Consider the following 18,981-nt stretch of genomic DNA (forward strand, 5'->3'; position numbering starts at 1 on the left):
CCAGTAAGAGAGTCATGATGCAAAGGACATCAGCAGCCTTCCTCAGCTGCAGTCCTGAACACAGACAGATGCACACTAAGATTTCTGGAAAGAATGCCACAAAACTACCCATAGCCTGCGGGAGTTAAGTCCAGCAAGCTGCTTCACCCCAGCTACTGCGCAGTGTCACATGTGACTTTTCAGAGCCCAGCTGAGAACCATTCTGCAATGCTCCCCGGAAAATAAGGCAAGACACACTGTGTCTGCACAGGCAGACACAGCCATACGCACTCACCTGCTGCCCTCAACCCCTCACCCTGGGAAGCGTTATGTGCTTTTTGACCTGGGGACCTTGGCACCCTTCCTGGCTCAAGTCTGCCAGTCATCAGACTCACCTCTCCTTCTCTTTGTACCTCAGGCACACGCTGACTGCTGCAGGACCCCATGGACCTCTCCCCAGCGGCCACAGCTCCATCACACCATGACTGGGAGCCCAGAACCTAGCACAGCGTTCAGGGAGATGCAGGCTTTGTGAGCCATGGTGCTGAAGAAGGCCAAAGGGAAAAGGCAGGCGGTATGGCAGACTCTGAGTCACAAGACACAGAGCTGTCCAGTCATACAATAGTGCCACACAGGAGGGCGGGCACCCTCAGCAGCCACACAGATGTCCCTAACATCTCCCGCCCCAAACAAACCAACTCAAGAGGGACCAACTCCCACACTGTGTGGACACAGACACTTGCTTCATGGGAGGCATGTTAAAGGAGCACGCAGCGTATCTGACTGGAGATGTCCTGGTGCGTCCCTTAAGCATAACTAATCTATAGGGCTGAAGATGATGTTCAGTGACAGAATGCCTGCCTCCCATGTGTGAGGCCCTGGACTCTATCCTCAGCACTGGAGAAAAGTTCAAACGTCTATAAACGTAAGAACCACACAACACAGGTCATTGGTTTAAGATTCCCCCCCAAGATCACCACAGAACTAAACCCAACTGTTTGCAATACAATCCTAGTTTATGCACCAAGAGTTAGTGAAATGGCATACCTACCCTAAGCAGTCTTCCACTCTGCCAACCATGCCTACCGCACACTGCCATGGAGTGTGGTCTTTCTGTGTGTTTGTGTGGGCGTGCATGTGTACATGTGTACATGTGGAGACCAGAAGCCAGCACTCAAGAGTCTTGCCAGTCACTTCCCTTGTTAGGTTTTTGAGATGGGGAACCTGGAAGTCACTGATTCATCTGGAGAAACTGGCTGGCCAGGGAGTTCTCCAGATCGCTGTCTCCTCCTCCAGGGAGCTCTGCAGATCACTGTCTCCTCCCTGGAACCCCGCTGGCTTCTCTAAGGACGCTGGACTCACACTCAGGCCTTCATGCTCCCACAGGAGGCACCTGGACTGAGACACTTCCCCTCTCCCAGGCCAGTCTATGTGAAACATGAAGTGTAAAGCTGGACCCTATCACAGCTCTACATCTGGCAGCGTGAGTGCTCTGTGATTTGTCTTGTGCTCTAGCAGAGGCTTGGTTTTGCCTGCTGCAGAGACTATATGATGTTTGGAATTCTGGGAACTTTTCAGAGGATACATAAATGGGAGGGCCCCAAGAGGCGGGGTCAATAGTCATTGGTTGTAGTTTGTCAGTAGTTGTGCTCAAAGAAGAAACAAGGAAGAAATTAGATTCAAGGATCTCTCTCTCTCTCTCTCTCTCTCTCTCTCTCTCCCTCTATCCTTCTTTCTCTCCTATCTAGTGATACTATGTGAAACCAGCAGATAAAGGGTGGAAAAAGAAGAATCCACAAGGCAGCACAGACTAGCTACAGGGGTGGGGCGATTTGCCCACTGAGGTGGAGCCATTCCCTGAGTTATGACTCTGGCGGAGCACACACATTCCCTGCCCACTTTTTCCTGAAGCTGAGAACACAACCTGACTAGCTGCTTCTATCTCCTACTTCCTGATTTCCCCACCACGATGGACTATAACCCAACACTGTAAACCAAAATAAACGTTCCTTTAAGTTGCTTTTGTCAGGTATTTTACAAGAACAGGAAACGAAACTAAGACAGTATCTTGGTTTACACTTGCCTTTAATAATCTCTTGACACAGTTAACTGGCAGACAAGTGTGCTTTAATATCTACCTTTTAAAACAAATAGTTTTACTACATACCTAATTCAGGACTCTACTAGGTTTGGGAGAGACGTTTCTTCCAAATGTTAGAGATTTACCAAATAAGGGGCGGAGAAACAGCTCAAGCACTAGCTATTCTTGCAGAGGATCTTGGTTCAATTTCCAGCACCCACATGGCAGCTCACAACTGCCTGTAACCTGTATACATATATACAGGCAAAATACCAATGCAAACAAAATAAAAATAAATGTTGTTTAAAAAGGAAAAGAGCATTATAAAAACTTACCAGACAAAAGTGGATCAGAAAAATCCATGTCAGAACAGTAGTCTTCAGTAATACACCCACCCACACCCACAGGCCTCAGTACTGTGCAGAGTGAGACACTGCACATGCAGACCCAGACACTACTCTACTCCAACCTTGGCTACTGCCTGGGACTAGACAACCCAGCCACTTGCTTCCTTCTTTTAAGAAAAGGAATCTTACTGGGTTATCACAATTCTGAGTTAAGAAACAGGACACGCTATCTACCCACCACCTAAAACATCCCCATCCACCAAGAGCACCATTCGGAGCCTCTCTGTGAGAGACTTTTTAGGTCAGGAGATCTTGAGCATTCCCTGCGGTTAGGAAACTCATCTCACACGCACTCACTCAGTCACCTACCCACTAGACATTCAGTTCTCACTGTGCTGGGCCTCCCCTGTCACCTGAAACTGCAGCCTGTGCCACCCTGGCCCACATCAAACAATAGAGAGACCTGCTGGAGGAGCTGGAGGTGGCCCCCTTGCACAGAGACCATGTATGAGATATAACAAGTAGGGCGCCACCAGAAGAGCCAGAGAATCTGCAGATCTCCCAAAGCTCACCTCTCAGGCTCACAAGGTCCAGAATGACTGTTGAAGGCTCATGTCTGAATACTTGGTCCCCAGTGGGTGGAACTGTTCGGAAAGGATTAGGAGGTGTGGCCTTGTTGGAAGAGTATATCACTGGGGGGGGGGGGGGGGGGAGGGAGCAAGCTTTGAGGTTCCAAAATGCCATGCCAGTTAGTGTGTGCCTGCCCCTTCTCTGACTTTTCCCTTTCTCCCTCCCTCCTTGGAGGGCATATGTAACCTCTCAGCTGTTGCTCCAGTGCCATGCCTGCCTGGCTGCCTGCCACCATGTTCCTCATCATGATGATCACAGACTCTAACCCTCTGGAACTGTGAACCCCAGTAAATATTTTCATTTATAAACTGCCTTGGTCATACTGCTGCTCAGGAGCACAGGAGAATGCACAGGAGATGTATGCCTACTTCGGACACTCGATTACCGGCACCTACCTGTCACAGTCTGTTTAAGTATGTCAAGGAAAAAGCCACCCTGCATTTCTTCCATACTAGGCATGAGCAAGTTACTTCCTATAACAGCATGAGATGCTCAGGTGGGAAAGCCTGCTGAGTGGGCAGACCCCCGGTGATGAATGCGGGCATATCCATGACTGTTAGTGTCTAGGAGCAGGGTATCCAAGTCCTCACTGGATCCCAATGGGAAAGATGCCTGTCATCATGCTATGGGTGGAGGCAATAGTTTCACTGTCAGGATCCAACACGTTCAGACAAAGCAGGTCCTGTCACAGGCATGTCTCTTCTAACCTGCTCACTGGACTAAGATCTCACGGGCAGCCTCAGAAGCGACCAGGATACCAGCTTGAAAACAGAACGGTATGGCGACATCAGCCACCTATTTTGTTCTCAAGAGTTTCTAAATGTGCTGCCTGGTGCCATGGAAACCTCTATGGCACTTTACCAAGCACCTAAAGACTAATCACATTTTCTTTTCACATTACAAGGCCAATGCTAAAAATATCAACCTCATGCTGCAGGTCAAGTCATTGCTTGGAACAGCCAGCAGCTCATCTGTGAACCATTCCACGGGTAAGCAGCAAGGCTGCTTAGAGACAGGACGCATACCTGCACCACACTGCCAGAACCTCAGCTAGGCTGCTGTCATCAGCACTCTCAGTGGAGAGCTAAGTGCACACGGGAGCAAACCTGAAGTGCAGGAAACTGACCTGACAGATGACCACCCTTGTCACGTGTCAGTCCAGCCCCAGCAGCTGAAGATCAGAAAAAGAGAGTAAGGGAGTCATGGGCACCACATTGAACAACCGTCTTTACTGTTCAGAGACTCTAGACCAGCGGTTCTCAACCGCCTAATGCTGCCACCCTCTAGTACAGTTCCTCATGGTGTGGTGACTCCAACCATAACATCACCATTGCTGCTACTTCAGAACTGTGATTTTGCCAGTTATGAATCATAATGTAAACATCTGTGTTTCTCAATGGTCTTAGGTGACTCCAGAGAAAGAGTTGTTTGATCATCAAAGAGGTCACAATCCACAGACAGAAAGACACTGGTCTAGGTGCTGCCTCTAACTCCTTGTGTGCCGACACAGTCTCCAGAAAGGCAAGAGCAAGAAACAACAGAAAGCAGACCCTATAAAGCTGAGGATATCTAATCCACTCCCACCAGTCCGCCTGGCCCCAGAAGCACACCAAGACTCTTTAAGTCACGCACTACACCTTGGAAATCTCGCCTTTACACATTCAATAGTGGGGGCACTATGTGGGACAAGAGGTGGGACAATGCCCACCGTGGACGCTCCCTCCAGGACAGCTGGCCTGTGTATGTGCAACAGCTGCCTTTGTGTTCTCTGGACGCATGAGAAGCTTCCTGCAGTTACTCACCACATTGTAATAGCTCTTGTTGATGGCAGTCGCATCGAACCCTTTGGGGGGGCTCTTCAAGGTTCCAGATTTGGGTGACACAGGCTTCTCTGCAATTAAAAAAGAAGGACAATTTACTATCAGAGCCAGGTTAACAATCATAGCAGGCTTGTGCACCAAAGCCTCACCCAAAAACCAGCCTGAGAAGGCGAAAGAAGGGCCCCACACAGCCACTAGCAGACCTCCTTCTCAGGCCAGTTCCCAGAGGCCACAGGGCCATGAGCTCAATTACCACACCCCTTCACCCACCCCATTCTCCTGGCCTGGGGAAGCATCCAAGAAATTACACTTATTGTCAGCGACAGTAGAACTGTCCAGTTACGCCTATGCCTTCTCAGGTCATAAAATATAAACTGTTACCCAACAAAACTGGAAAAATGTTAGCAGGTACATAAGGGTACAAAGCACCAAGACCCATGGTTTTGGGGAATTCCATGTGTTCAAACGGTGACAGCTGATAGGCTTCTACATAAGCAACGTTGTGTGCACAGTGCACATGGGGAAAAGCAAAGCTGAGCTACGCAGAGACAGCTCACAGCCCGACTCCGCCGGCGCCTACAGCACAGCTGCCATCTGACACCACCCACAGACCCCACTCCATAGGAGGGCGGTAAGCATCAGCAGCTCTGAGCAGTCGTCTGTCTGTCTCTAGCAAGGCTGCCATGGGTGCTGGGGGTGGGGGATGTCAGCCAGCAAGTGTTTCTACTGGTGGGGAGGGGATCCACTCGGCCTGAGGAGACTGGGCTGTGGTGACAGGTCCGCCCATTGTTGTCTGGGGGATGGCTGGGTGGTACTTCTAGCATTGGCTCTGTGGGTCTATCTCACCATCACCGATTCTCTGGGACAGGATGTCAACTCAAGCTGGTGGAACTCAAGGGAGGGAGACGCACACACACCCCCCTTTCAACCCAGGCACTGTAATGAGCGTTTCCTGAAGAGCTCAGGTCACACATCCTCCGAATGCCTTGCCTCACTGTAGTAATCCTGCTGTGTGAATTGTGGTCACTGACTAGAGGGATTCTACCGTCTGTGTATGAGGCACCAGCTATCCAGTCTCACTGTGGCTCTCCTCTTCTCTGCCCACACTTCCTCCAACCACCAACATCTCACAGCACCAGGATCTCAAGACTATTTCCACACCCAGTACTCCCAGGCTACAAGTCTTAAAACCAACTTCCTGTCTGGCACCGCTAGTTATCTTCTCAACTACCACAGGAGCCCATAATGTGCAAAGAAAACTCATGACCCTTAACCTTGGGTCCTGTTGCCCCCCGCCCCATAGGGCTGCTTGCCTAAATCTTCATGCAGAGCCTCACTGTCAAATTTTCCCAAATAGTTAAAAGAACAAAACAGAATATATTCTTTCTAGGATGGAAAAGATGCCTTCAGGATGGAGAAGAACCAGAGTAAACAAATCCTTTCCTAAGCATACATAAACAAAGACAAACCCAATGCTTTGTGCTGAGATGTGTTCTTTCCACGCTCAAACATGGACTAGGACTTTAATGCAGAGGAGTCAGCTTCCAGATACATTTCATCTGGAGAAGCAGTGAGTTAAACCTGGAAAACCTGGAGTCTGGACAGAAGCGAAGTAAAGTGTAACCACTAAAGCTAGCAGCCATCTGATCCTGAACCACCTGTGAGGAAAGTGCACCTGTGTAAGCTCGTGGACCAGCACAGGGGTGGCAGGAAAGTAACAGCAAAGCAAAGAATGTCCAAATTCTCTTCTCTCTTATTGAAACCTCAGAAGGAACCATTAGTCAAAGGCCATGAGCACCAGGAGAAAGTTTTTCAAAGACATCTCAGGTTACAACGCTACCCAACAAGTGGCAGGAGGAGGAAACAGACGGCAAGTGTGCTATCCTCTTGCTCTGTGGACCACTACAGAGCATAGGGTGGAAGGGAGGTCTGTGACCATGTGCCCAGCACATCACACTGTCAGCTCTCAAAGGCCACAAGCCCTTCCATGGAGCTCCCATAGCCAGAGATGGCAGCCAAGCTCACAGGCTTTTGCAAAAAGCAGACATGTCTATAGCAAAGCAGCCCAGGAGCCACTGCTCACTCCCAGCGCAGAAGTGTCCACACACTCCGCATCAACACAGATGTATGTGTGAAAGGAAAAGGAGGACAGCCCCAAAGGACAGAGTTCACAGCACTCCTCGTGAGGGGGTGGGGAGAGACGCATCTTGGCCTTTAGCACAACAACCAAATCAAGACCCTTTTCGGTGACAAGCGATAATGAAAAGCAGCCTTGATGCTTCTACCTACTGGCCCCGAAAGCGCATGGAAGGCCACTGAGCACATACAGCCTAGGATCGTAATCACCTTAAGACAGCTGGGCAAACATGCAGTGCCACGTTAAAGTGGGCTTGTAAGCACCAGAACAGGACTTCTGTTTTAGCAGCCCAGGTCAGCCCCAAGATGGCCATCTGCAGCCATGAACACAGAATTGTGCTGACCACACGTGACTGGTGCCTCCACATTCATTCAGTAACAGTAAGCCAGCACCACTCGGCCCCCGAACCTCCCGCTCTCTCCTCCCTTCCCCCTTGAACTGAGGATGTGTCTATGTGTTAAATCACATATACTACTGGTATAGATAAAACACAGTAGAAATCTGTACCACACATCCAAAAATAGTGCACACAGAAGTTCCGTAACTACGCACCTCTGTAACACTGTACGTAGCAGAAACTACATGCAGTATGGGATGCCAATTAAATACCAATCAAATACCAGAGACTACATATAGTATGTTAGGCCAATTAAGTACCAATTAAGGATTTTTACACAGACTCCAGGAAGGTATCTGTGGTTAGTCTTCATTAACACGACACAAGCTGAGGCCATCTGAAAAGAAGGAATCTCAGTAAAGAACCTGTGTTCACCTACTCAGTAAGCAGCACCCCTCCACAGCCTCTGTCTCAGCTCCTGCCTCCAGGTCCTGCCATGAGTCTCCTCTGAGGGACTAGGATCAGGATGTGTAACTCAACAGTCCTTTACCTCCCCAAGCTGCTTTGGTCATGGTCTTTATCACAGCACTAGAAAGCAAACTAGGACAGTACCTGTCCTCAAAGAGGAGCTAGTCAATACAAACCAGCCATGCACCAACAGCATCAGCACCAAATATAGCGGCAACACTTCGTCTCACCACAAGAGGGAAACAGTCAGCGGCTACTATCCTTTCCCAGAAAGGCAAAACAGCTGAGGAGTGAAAGAGAAAACTCCTTTCAGAAGTGGCCTTTCTTTGGCCTTTTGTTTGCACAAAAGCTGTAAATCAAACCAAATGGGATGCAAAAGAAGACAGAAGCAAGAAAATGGACTCCAGCTTTTGTTCAGTGAGGAACGGTCCTCATGAGAGTTCAGTCCCAGGCGCTCTCAAACCAGCAGTTTTGTTCTAAGAACACTAAGCACCGCCTCTGTTATATACTTCGCTATAAATTACAGAAAGGAATCCCATCCCACAATTCCAACGCCACGTAAACTACTGGAACAAACAATACCAAGATGTAATTGTCATCCTAGGATTTTATCCTCAATCGCTGGCTATGAAAAGGTTGGGTTTTTTTTAATGTGTTTTCACACCATTCTGCCTGACCTACCAACATTTAGAATTAGACTGGCTTAACTTTTCTCACAATCAGCTCTTATTAAGAGAATACTGTAAGCAGAGCTATTCCCAGAAGAGGCTATTCCCCTGTCTCACTGCTAAAAGAGTACATTCAGCATTTCACTAATACACAAAACTGGTATTTCTTACATTTAAAAAAAAAAAAAAAAAACAGAAAAATTTCTAAACAAAGAAGTTAGGTCTCAATTTGGCATAAAAACTGAACTCAACGTGTCTCCCTGCAAACAATGCTCGTGAAGAGGGTGTGCCACGGCTGAAAACCAGGAGCCCATCCATGTTAGGTAACAGCTCTAGCACTGAGCCAAATCCACAATCCCCAACACACATCTCTGGCACCAGCGCAGCCTGCCTGGGCAACTTTTAAGTTGGCACAGACACACACTCAGAAATAAGGTGTAAGCTAAGAACTGGGGGTGGGGTGGAGGAGTCGGCACTTCCACACACGACACTGGCCCTTCCTGGAGCTTCCTCTATCTCACACTCCATAACCACAAGGCAACAGCAACCCCATATGCAAGGCACACTCTATAGCATGCTACCAGGAAACAACATTGCAAATATTTGTATCTACTTGAACTTATACCCAGAAGTCACACAAGCAATGATCCACTACAAGAGAATGACTGAGAACGCCTGCGTCAGGAAGGACAGTATTGCATCTCATGAACACAGACCCTCTGCTGGCCCAAGCTGCTGGACTACAGGACTTTCCCAGCCTTACCCTGGTGACAGGCATGAACTAAACCATTAACCCCAGAGAGCTTTCATTTCCAAGACACAGATCACAGCTGGGCACCAATAAAGTCGGCTGAAGGCTGCCATTCACTTCCAAGAGTACACACCCCTGGAAGAGCTGTCATGAACAAAGCATCAATCTCAGGAAACACAGGAAAATCAACACATTCTCAGAGGGGGAAAAAATGGTAGAAATTATCTGCCTGTGACTGATTAAAAAAAAATCTATAGTAGCAAAAAATAAAAAACGCAGCCTGGCCCAGGTCATAAAAAGCATAATTACTGTATAAAGCACGACAGTAACAATAAAATGAACAGGAGGCTGCAGGGGCACAAACCTGTAAACCTGGCTGCTCTGAAGGCTGAGGCAGGAGGATCACTTCATCCCAGGGGTTCCAAATTGCCTGGGCAACATGTTCATAGACTCTGTCTCAAAAAGCAAGATAATACAATCAAAGAGCCACGAAATTTTTCTTAGGAAAATGTTGTGATATAATGCAGAGCCAGTTTATAACTATGCAAGCCTTTAGCCAGCATCCCAAGTTACAGGAAAGGATGGAAGGTCACCCACTGCAGTCACTGCATGTGGAAGAGCAGGGCCTTTCTCCTCACTTAACACAGAGCCGGCCCTCAGGACTGCAGAGCACACACAACCTTCACTCCTCCGCCCAGGGTCAGCCACTCACCACTTGGCTTGATCTCTCGTACATAGTTGCTGGGGAACCAGCCGGTCCTGCCGTTGTGTGTGCCTTCCCACCAGCCTCCTTCCTCCACTCGAGTGACGTGGATGACATCGCCCTTGGTGAAGGAGAGCTCATCTTCATTGGTCTGCTGGAAGTTAAACTTGGCTCTCACTACCAGTCGGCTGCTGCCGTTATCAGTCATGTCCTAGAAGACAGGCGGGAGTGGAGAGACTTCCGTGAGATGGTCTGCTTTCCCATGAAACAGTTACACTTCCCTGTCACATAGACAGCCAAAATGTTGTTAGAAGTGCTCCAAACATTCCAACAGCAGGGGAGCGCCAGGCTTAAAGGTGTGTACCTTTAATCCCAGCATGAGGCACAGATAGACGCAGGTGGACCTCTACAAGTTCAAGGCCCGCCTGGTCTACACAGTGAGTTCCAGGCCAGCCAGCTCTAAAGACGACCCTCTCTCTCTCTCTCTCTCTCTCTCTCTCACACACACACACACACACACACACACACACATTTGGATGCAATCAGCGTAGGTGTCTCTACCTTGAAAACTAACCTGTAGAGTGTGGACATGTTTCCAACTGCATACGCCACACTACACTTGAGCTACGAATTTTTAGGTTATTGCCAATGTCTGTGTACTGCATGCAGTATTTCTCTTATCTTGCAAAAGGCTCCCTTAAGAACCACTTTCGGTTGCAAATGTAAGTAATCCTAGACATGTGCAGCACACTTAAACTTTAACAGCTATTTCTAAGCTGATCTCCAAAAAAGTTCTACAAACTTACACCAATCAGCATGCCCATCAGTGCCCAAGAACAGTTCTTTCATCAAACTCGCACCTACCCTACAACACTAACAAGCTTTTATTCCAGCCACAGTAACGGGAAAACAGCGCCTCGGGATGGCTCGGTGCTCAGAGCAGGTGGCCCCTCTGACACAGTGGTGTCTTCTAGCCCTCCACACACCCACAGGGACAGAAGACCAGCACAGGACCCTGCAGGGCCGACTCCTCTCCACGTGTCAAAGACACAACAAAAGATGTCCCTCACTGCACAGCAGACTTCATTCCAATCAGAAAAGTTGTGACAAAACAAAAAGGGGTAATCAATGCCGATCAACTCCAGGTGAAAGGAAGCTAATACAGGACAAAGTCCATTTCACTCTCATTGTACCAAGTGGTTGAGAAATTGGTCCAGGGGGATGACGTATAACATATCAAAGCAGCCCGGCCATCTTCCATAGGTACTGTACTAAGAAAATGTGTGAGGAAGCTTTGGCAAAATCTCCTACACCACAGTGTGTCAACTGGGAGACTGGTACCAAAGCAGTGTCAAGAAAGCACCGGGAAGTCTGGGGTTGCCAGCTCCAAGAAGGGAGGAAATGCCATTATAAACTATCTAGTTGTCCCTCCCAGAGATGAGGGAGGACAGGAGCAATGCTTGCAGGAACGCTGACCCCAACCCTGAAGGCCACACGGAGAACAACCACCATATTTAACTATCAGTGGAGGAACTCAAGCCCCGGACATCACAGACGCACCAGCAGAGCCCAAAAGACAGAGTGTGGCAGCACACCTCACACGTGAGGAAAAGCCTAACCCAAAGCCCGCAGCACATGTGCACCCCTGCTTAGAGGTGCCTCAAAAAGCAGCAGATCAGCTTTCAAAAACACAAGAGGAATATGTCAGAAAGCTACACTTGCATTTTGAATAAGGGAATACCTGCTGTCCCTTTCACCACAGCAATTTTGGTTTTCTTTTTCTGAGATGTTTCGCATCTCCTCTTGGGGAATCAGGACTGCCATCCCCACCAGCAGGAGCAATGGGGTGGGACACTGGGGCAGGGGGTTGCAACTCTCCCAGACAGCCACCGTCTGCCTCTCCTGGTGTTCTGTTCCTCCTCACTGCCTCACTCCAGCCTTCATTCACAGGCTCGCCTCCTCCCAGGAGGAGGGCTGTTCCCATCCTCAGGTCCACAGCAGCCACACCAAAGGTTGCAGCCCTGTGCACAACCTCACTTACGAAGGCTGGGAAAGCAGGCTGCAGGCGGAGGAAAAGCTGCCTTCAGTCTTCTGCTCTAACGGAGCTGAGCCCACTGATGGTGGCCCACCACGCACACTTCTGGGCTGGTAGGATGGCAGTCCTGATTCCCCAGGAGTCTTGCTGAAACCAGAAGTGCTCTTGCAGTGAATCAAATGGGCGAGTCCTTCCAAAGACCTGACAATACAACCATGTTCCTTGTGCTCTAATTCAAAAAGGGGCCTGCAGGGTTTGCTAATGGTCTCAAGGGGTTCACTGGATTGAGTTGTTTGACCACAAAACTAAGTTTGAGTGGCTTCACAGAAGTGTTACAAACGGAAAGAGATGGGAGGATACAGATGAACACCTTCCCAAGCGTTTCTGAGTGATGTGCACCCGCAGTGCAGTGACTGCTCCACGCCTGGGCTCCACCCTGCCGGCCTGGCAGCAGGCTCCTGCCCCATGCCCTCTCTGTGTAACTTGGCTTGTGCACATATGTACTGTTTGATCTTAGGCTTACATGCATGGTGAGCAATTACCTGGGGGGGAGAATGTCAAAGCATTCACCTCTCCAGATGAGCAGCTGCAGCCTTCACCATGAACTCCAATAGACAAGCTTCTAAAAGCACTTGGCTCAGTATCTGGGGAATCCAGTAGGAAGCCACAGCACACAGCAGGAGCCCCAAGAAGGCCAGGAGCCTGTGCTGCTCCACATTCCAGGTCTCAAGCATCCTCCCAGGCCCTTCTGCAGACTCTCGTGTCCAAAATGTCTTTGAATCAAAAAATAAAACTTCTTGCTTACCAAGCTTCGGTACTGGCTCTGAAGCAATTTTGAAGTCCTGCTGTGTGAAGACTGGGATCCTAGGGAATCAAAAGACTTTATCCGATGTGAAGAGGGCCGAGCACACACAGAATCACTTCCTAATCCGATGTCTGAAAAAGCACATAGAAAGAGAAAGTGCTGAAGACGCCTGACACCATACACCCTCAACACACACTGGCTCTAAAACTGGGCCAGCATGGAGGGGCTCACCCAAAGACCACAACAAAGCAGGCCTTTACAGTAACAAAGAGCAGATTCTTTGCCCCATAAGTGACGCATTCATTCCCCAATTACCTCTCCAGGAATTATCTGGAGATGACTAACTTACTGATTCTCCTCTAGTGTAATTCTCAAGAGTTTGCAAACTATTTTATAGCTGTTTGTAAAATGTTCCCTTCATCTGGAAAAACAACATTAAGTGCTCAGGAAGGAACTACCAGGCACTCGGCCCCCAGGAAACAGCACATGTGCGACACCATCAGCAAAGCAGCAGATGAACAGCCACGTGTCACATGATGGTAAGCGAGCACTTTGTGAAGACAGCACTGAGACTGTGCCAGGTGCAGCATCGCACACAGAACCAGCCGGGAGAGCTGGACCACCCAGGGCACGCTACCACAGCGCAGCCCACCACTGACCGAACACTGTGGGACCCAAGGCCATACCAAACAAGGAGCTTGGAAAGCCAACACTAAGTGGTGGCAAGTGTGGATATACCACATTCTCTACCTTAGTGTGTACCACGGAAGACACAGCCACACCCCTGCGGTAGCACACCCCAGTGCTCTGAAGCAGCAGACCCTGCTCCTGCTGTAAGTCAGCGCTCACAGGTAAAGGGCAGTGTGCTAGGGGGTGGCCCACACAGGAGCTTTTACATTCTCACCCTCCTGAGCACACGTAAGAGTCTTACCTGCTGTCACTTTATTTAGTGTCACCAAGGAGCTGAGGACCTTGTTAAAGTTCTGCCCCTGATACAGGTCATTTGCATCGAAAGTCTGAAAGGAAAAAAATGAAATAAGAACATGAGTGCCAAGTTTTATGCTGGTACGGAATAAACGAAACTCTCCCAACAATATGTGATCGCACACAGTCAGCAACATCCATGAGGTAGCACAATCTCCAAGTGGGTCCCTGGGAGAGGGGTCTACAGGAATCCCTGTGGGGCATTCCCTCATGAGGCATCAAGCCTTGAAAGAAGACCAAAGCCAGAACTCTGCTCCCTTCTCCATCCAGGTAAGGCAAAGCAGGGTGTGAGCCAGGGGCTGCCAGCAAAGGTACTCAATAAAGCTCACAGTGGTTGTGATCCTCTCTCCTTAGATTGTAAGCGCCCAAGCGCCCACAGGACAAGACATGCCAACGATGTTTTCCTCTAGCACAGAAGGAAAGTAAGTTTCATGCACTCTGTTCCAGAGGCAATAGCACACATGGCATGGGCAGACACAGGAGCGCACAGAAGATACTAGGACACAGGTAGGAGATGAAGCGGATCCCAGGAGAGAGACAGGGTCAGGGCCTCTGTGCACAGCTCTGAAGAGCCTGGACTGTAGGCAGCCTACTCTGATCCAGGGCAGTCACACCACAGGACTGAGGCAAGAGAGAAGACACAAGAGCTAGCCTGGGTGTAAGACAGCTGAAATCCAAATGTGTGCGCATGTGTGTATGTACGCTGTGTGTGCACATGTGTTATGCGGATGTGCCTCCCACCCAAACATAGGAGAGAGAATGTGCAGATGATCCTATGGTTAAACACAGCCATTTTTGTGTGGAGGAACATGCATGTTCATGTACCTGCTTGTAGATATGCTAGAAACACACAATTCTTTCCACTCTTTTCCAAACTCTCAAAAGACTTGTCATTTCTGACCACTAAATAATCTTACACAAATAATTTTGATAACTAAATCATCCAGCACTGCATCCTAATAAACCTTACTGGTATGGAGTATAGACAGAAAAGCTTAGATGCCAGAACACGTACCATATTTGCACAGTTTCTCTCCTTGAAGCAAAATGGAACCATCTTGATCTCTGCCCTGGCATAAGCACCTGTGGGCTGCCCACTGTACCTCTGAGCTCCCCTCCTCCTTCTGCAGCCTTTCCCAGACAGTGCCAGGAACTCTCTCCTCCGCCTCTTCCTGCCTTCCCACACCCCACGTCCTTCCTGCTGAGTCTTACTCATCTCACTTCCTGAAGAAGGCCTGCCTGAGCCTTGCTGAACTCCCAGAATCCCCCAAGTACATCCACCACAAGGAAAGCTCCACAGCTCGTGTGGATGTACGCTGCCATAAAACCTGGACTGACCACACATTTCCCGCTAGCCGATGTATGCAGAGCCTGGGCTGAGTGGATCTGTGGGTTAACCGTCTAGAGACTTAGATGTATCTCAAGAAAGAGGCCAAGTATCAAACAGTTCAAAGGGGGGTGTTGCTGAAGACTCACAGGAATCAACGCAAAGCACAAAACTCCCAAAGCTGAACAGCAACTGTGTCAAGCCCCATCAGTCTCCATGGGCCAGTCTTCCTCTGACCCTCCCAGCAGAACCCTCAGAACCCTCATGGCTGTTAACACCTGCACCCAACAGAAAGCCAGCCCAAACAGGAACTCTCTCAAGGCTCACCTACCTGCTCAGGTTCCTTAAAGGTCACATATAGATTTAGTTGCATCTTTTTAAATTAAAAAAAAAAAAAAGTACTATCCTGCCTAGGCCTCAGTTTCCTTGTGAAAATGTGAAGTTCCCTTGCAGTGGTGTTCTGTCCTTCAGATCTAAGGTCTAACTTTGAGGCTGGAAAATTCAAGCTATGGTATATTCTACAAGAAATACACATACAAACGTCCACTAACCTTCATTATGGCAAGGCAGCAAGTGACAAAGCCCAGAACAACAGGATGTGAAATATGGAAAGCTTCCTGTTATTCCAGGACTATAAAGCTCTCCTACCCAGATACCACGGAGCATCTGACTGGCTGTACTGCCTGCCAATGGGCTTCAATGTGACGTCAGGACTTGGTGGGCCTACTTCGACCCTCCCCCCACTCCCAGAAAAGCCAACAATGAGATGAGACAACAGGAAGGTACACTCTAAGCCCATGAGAGTTCAGTCAGGTCTGCTACTTCCCCAAACAGCAATCTAGACAGCAAAAAGCAAAACCAAAAGGCCTTAATTCAGAGAACGTTCATGCTAAAGGAGGCAGGGAGGCCTGGGACCTTCCCTGAGACACCTGCCATGTAAAGCAGTCAGCATGACCAATGGGAACTATGCCCCAGAGCTGGGTGGTGTCAGCACAGAACACAGCCTGCATACACTCTGGGCTTCACTAAGACGTAACACCACAGGCTGGCAGGGAGGCTGGCCTTCATAGCACAGGGAAGGAGTAGACCACTGCCGCCACGTAGACCAGAGGTACACACCTACTAAAGGAAGGTCTACATGACCCTCCTGCCCTGATGGTCCTTCTATCCAGGTGAGAAGCCTGTGGCCCTGGCTCCACAAGACACTACTGGCCACATTCCCAGATGGGCTAATTCTGATCTTCAAAGACTGCAATAATCTGGCCTGTACACCACATCCTGCTAACTTCTCCCACAGCTCAGAAAGTTCTCTGCCCATGCGTATTCTTTACTTCATGGTTATTTGTAGTAGCCAAGCACAATGTCATGCTTAGCTCTTGTACGAATGCCTGAAATAGAAGACTGTCGTACTCACCTGCCTAGTGTCTGCCTGGCAGGCTGGCACCATCAAGGTGACACTGTGAGCAGCCATGAAGGTACCTGGTCATCTGCGGCCCAGATACAGTACTTATGAGCAAACTGTAACACTGTCTCAATCAAAAGAACAGTAGCCTACAGAGCACAGTTCCGGGAGCTGATCAACCCAGAACCTTCCTGTCAGGACACAACTTTCTGACCTCCTTTCTCTTGCTAACCCAAGCTTACTGCAGCTGCTAGACTTTCCTCACAACAGTTCCCTGGAGAAGCCTGCATCCTATAGACACACAACACTGGCCACCTGACTGTAGGGAGAAGTTCCAGCAGGCTGTGGAAAGTGTCAACAAGCCTCTGACCAGGCTCTTCAAATGAGACCTGACAGGCCCAAGCAGAGCTGATGTCGAGGGTGACACCTAGCTACAGCTAGCAGAACTGCTCTGAGTAAGGCACAGGTTCAGGGGTTGTGCACCAATTGTGTCTCTCACTCAGCAAGGTGAGACTTTCCAACACAAGCAAGACTTTCTAAAAAGTTAAGACCATGCAGATAGGAGCACTTTAACCAGCGCCTCCCACTCTCAGGATGCTCAGCGACTCAAAATAAAGGCGATTCTGTGAGGCAAAGGAGGACAATCCAGGTGGACACTTCTCCTCTGTCCTGTTCTGCACCTCATCTGTCACCTCTGGGCACCTGAGCAAGCACACATTTCCACAACTATTCTCCGAACTTGGTAGCATCAACAGCAAACATCTGCAATGTCACAAGCAATGTCAGCGCTCAGAAGCAGCTTGTTGCATGAACGTGCTTCAGTCTCTAGGCCATCAAGGTGCTGGCTGGAGTCGCAGGCATTGGCAGCCCGCAGGCCTCGATAGGCGGGGGAATCCTGGTAACAAGAGAACGCCACTGCAAGACTGGCTGACGAAGGCCCGGATTCCTTGTATCCTCACTGCAAGGATAAAGGCCCCTAGCGTAAGCAAAAGGAAGCCAGGGCCTACAATTTCAAGAATGGCATGACCTTCACTCGGGAGCCTATATGCCACCTATTTACCAGGAGGCAGCAGTGCTGGCCACAGCAGCAGGCAGGAGAGCACCCCTTCGCCTTCAGGGAAAACAGTGCCTTAAGACGACCAAGACACACACCAAGTCAATGGCCAATGAGACAGGAAGGAGAGCCACGCAAGGAGCCAACAATTAGACACAGCATGTAACCTAGAACTCAGAAGGTTCACCAGCAGCACTACAGAGCCCCTCCAGACACTCACATGCTGATATCTGTGTTCCAGCAACCACTTCCATAGACTGTGACCAACTGTCTCCTCAGAACCTGAACAGCCTGGCCACACAAGCCCAAACATCACTGGGCAAAAAACTGGTATGACCCACCTTGCAGAATGACTCCTACCTAAATGATGTCCCTACCTGGCTACACCCAGAAACCCCAGGGAACGCTCTCTCCTCCCATCTCACGCCACCATCTCAACAGAAATGAAGACAACAGCTGCAGAAGAGACTGACCTCAACATTTTGACATCAGTCTCTCTCTCTCTCTCTCTCTCTCTCTCTCTCTCTCTCTCTCTCTCACACACACACACACACACACACACACACACAGACTATGACTCTTGGCAGGTATTTCTGGAATGCTGCTTGCAAAGTTTTAAAATGTATTTTTGTCCTATCATACTGTCAAATGGAATCTGTGATTTCAGAACAGGAATGACTGACAATGAATCTTAAGGAAGTCGTGCTATTTAAGTTTAATGCAAATGGTCCACGCTGCTTAGAAGTATAAAATCCAGCCCTGGCAACTCATCTTCTTGGCTTCTGCAGATTTTGAACTTAATTCCACCTACTTGTGCTCACCAGGAACAAAAATAGAGTTTCCTAACAAGTTTAACAACTGCAGCACTTTCACCTGGCATGCCCCTAAACAAGCTACTTCCCTGTCAGACTAGAGTCAGCTCTTTCTTGGCTTATGGATCTACTGCATCAACATACAAACGCTGCGGTGTGGAACACATTCATAAAGATAGGGCAGGAGGACCTACAGACAGAAGCGACAGTCAAGAGCATGGTCATCTACACACTGCTGGCAGCACGTCCTTTGCCAGCCTGGAGTCTCCACAAAGCAGAGCTACGGCAGTGGCAGCATCCAGTCAGGGAGAGCGGAAATAACCTTACTGAGGAGAAATGTCACACCACTGCAGGCACAGCCTAGACCTCCCAGATCAGACCACATGTCAACTTTACCTTACACACAAGGAAGGGAAGCCTTGATGAGCACAGGTTAGATCCAAATGAGAGCCTTTTAATCTCTTCCTAACAGTGCACTGCCAGCCAGAGGAGGACAGTGTGAAGTTGCAGGTGCTAGGAGACAGTGCAGTCCACAGGTCACAAAGGCATCCCACACAGCCCGCCTCAGTCCCTCACACAGGCCGCCTCAGTCCCTCACACAGGCATCCCACACACAGCCCGCCTCAGTCCCTCACACAGGCC

General features: G+C 49.2%; 1 protein-coding gene across 5 annotated transcripts in view; it reads right to left on the reverse strand.

Annotated features, from left to right (window-relative positions):
• The window catches only part of Arhgef7 (Rho guanine nucleotide exchange factor 7), a 107,316-nt gene that overhangs the window by 37,007 nt on the left and 51,328 nt on the right, over window positions 1-18,981 (reverse strand). For 4 of the 5 annotated variants that reach the window (XM_055608388.1, XM_055608387.1, XM_055608386.1 and 1 more), the window contains 4 exons: window positions 13,692-13,776; window positions 12,761-12,891; window positions 9,930-10,131; window positions 4,839-4,927 (listed from right to left, as the gene is read on the reverse strand). In XM_055608388.1, coding sequence (XP_055464363.1) covers window positions 4,839-4,927; window positions 9,930-10,131; window positions 12,761-12,891; window positions 13,692-13,776 — 507 coding nt within the window. Of the gene's footprint in view, window positions 1-374; window positions 430-4,838; window positions 4,928-9,929; window positions 10,132-12,760; window positions 12,892-13,691; window positions 13,777-18,981 lie in introns of those variants that run through there. The other variant, XM_055608389.1, reaches the window with a different exon arrangement.

This window comes from Psammomys obesus, unplaced genomic scaffold, assembly GCF_907164565.1.
Source record: "Psammomys obesus unplaced genomic scaffold, mPsaObe1.curated_primary_1811, whole genome shotgun sequence".
In the NCBI taxonomy this organism is placed as follows: Eukaryota; Metazoa; Chordata; class Mammalia; order Rodentia; family Muridae; genus Psammomys; species Psammomys obesus.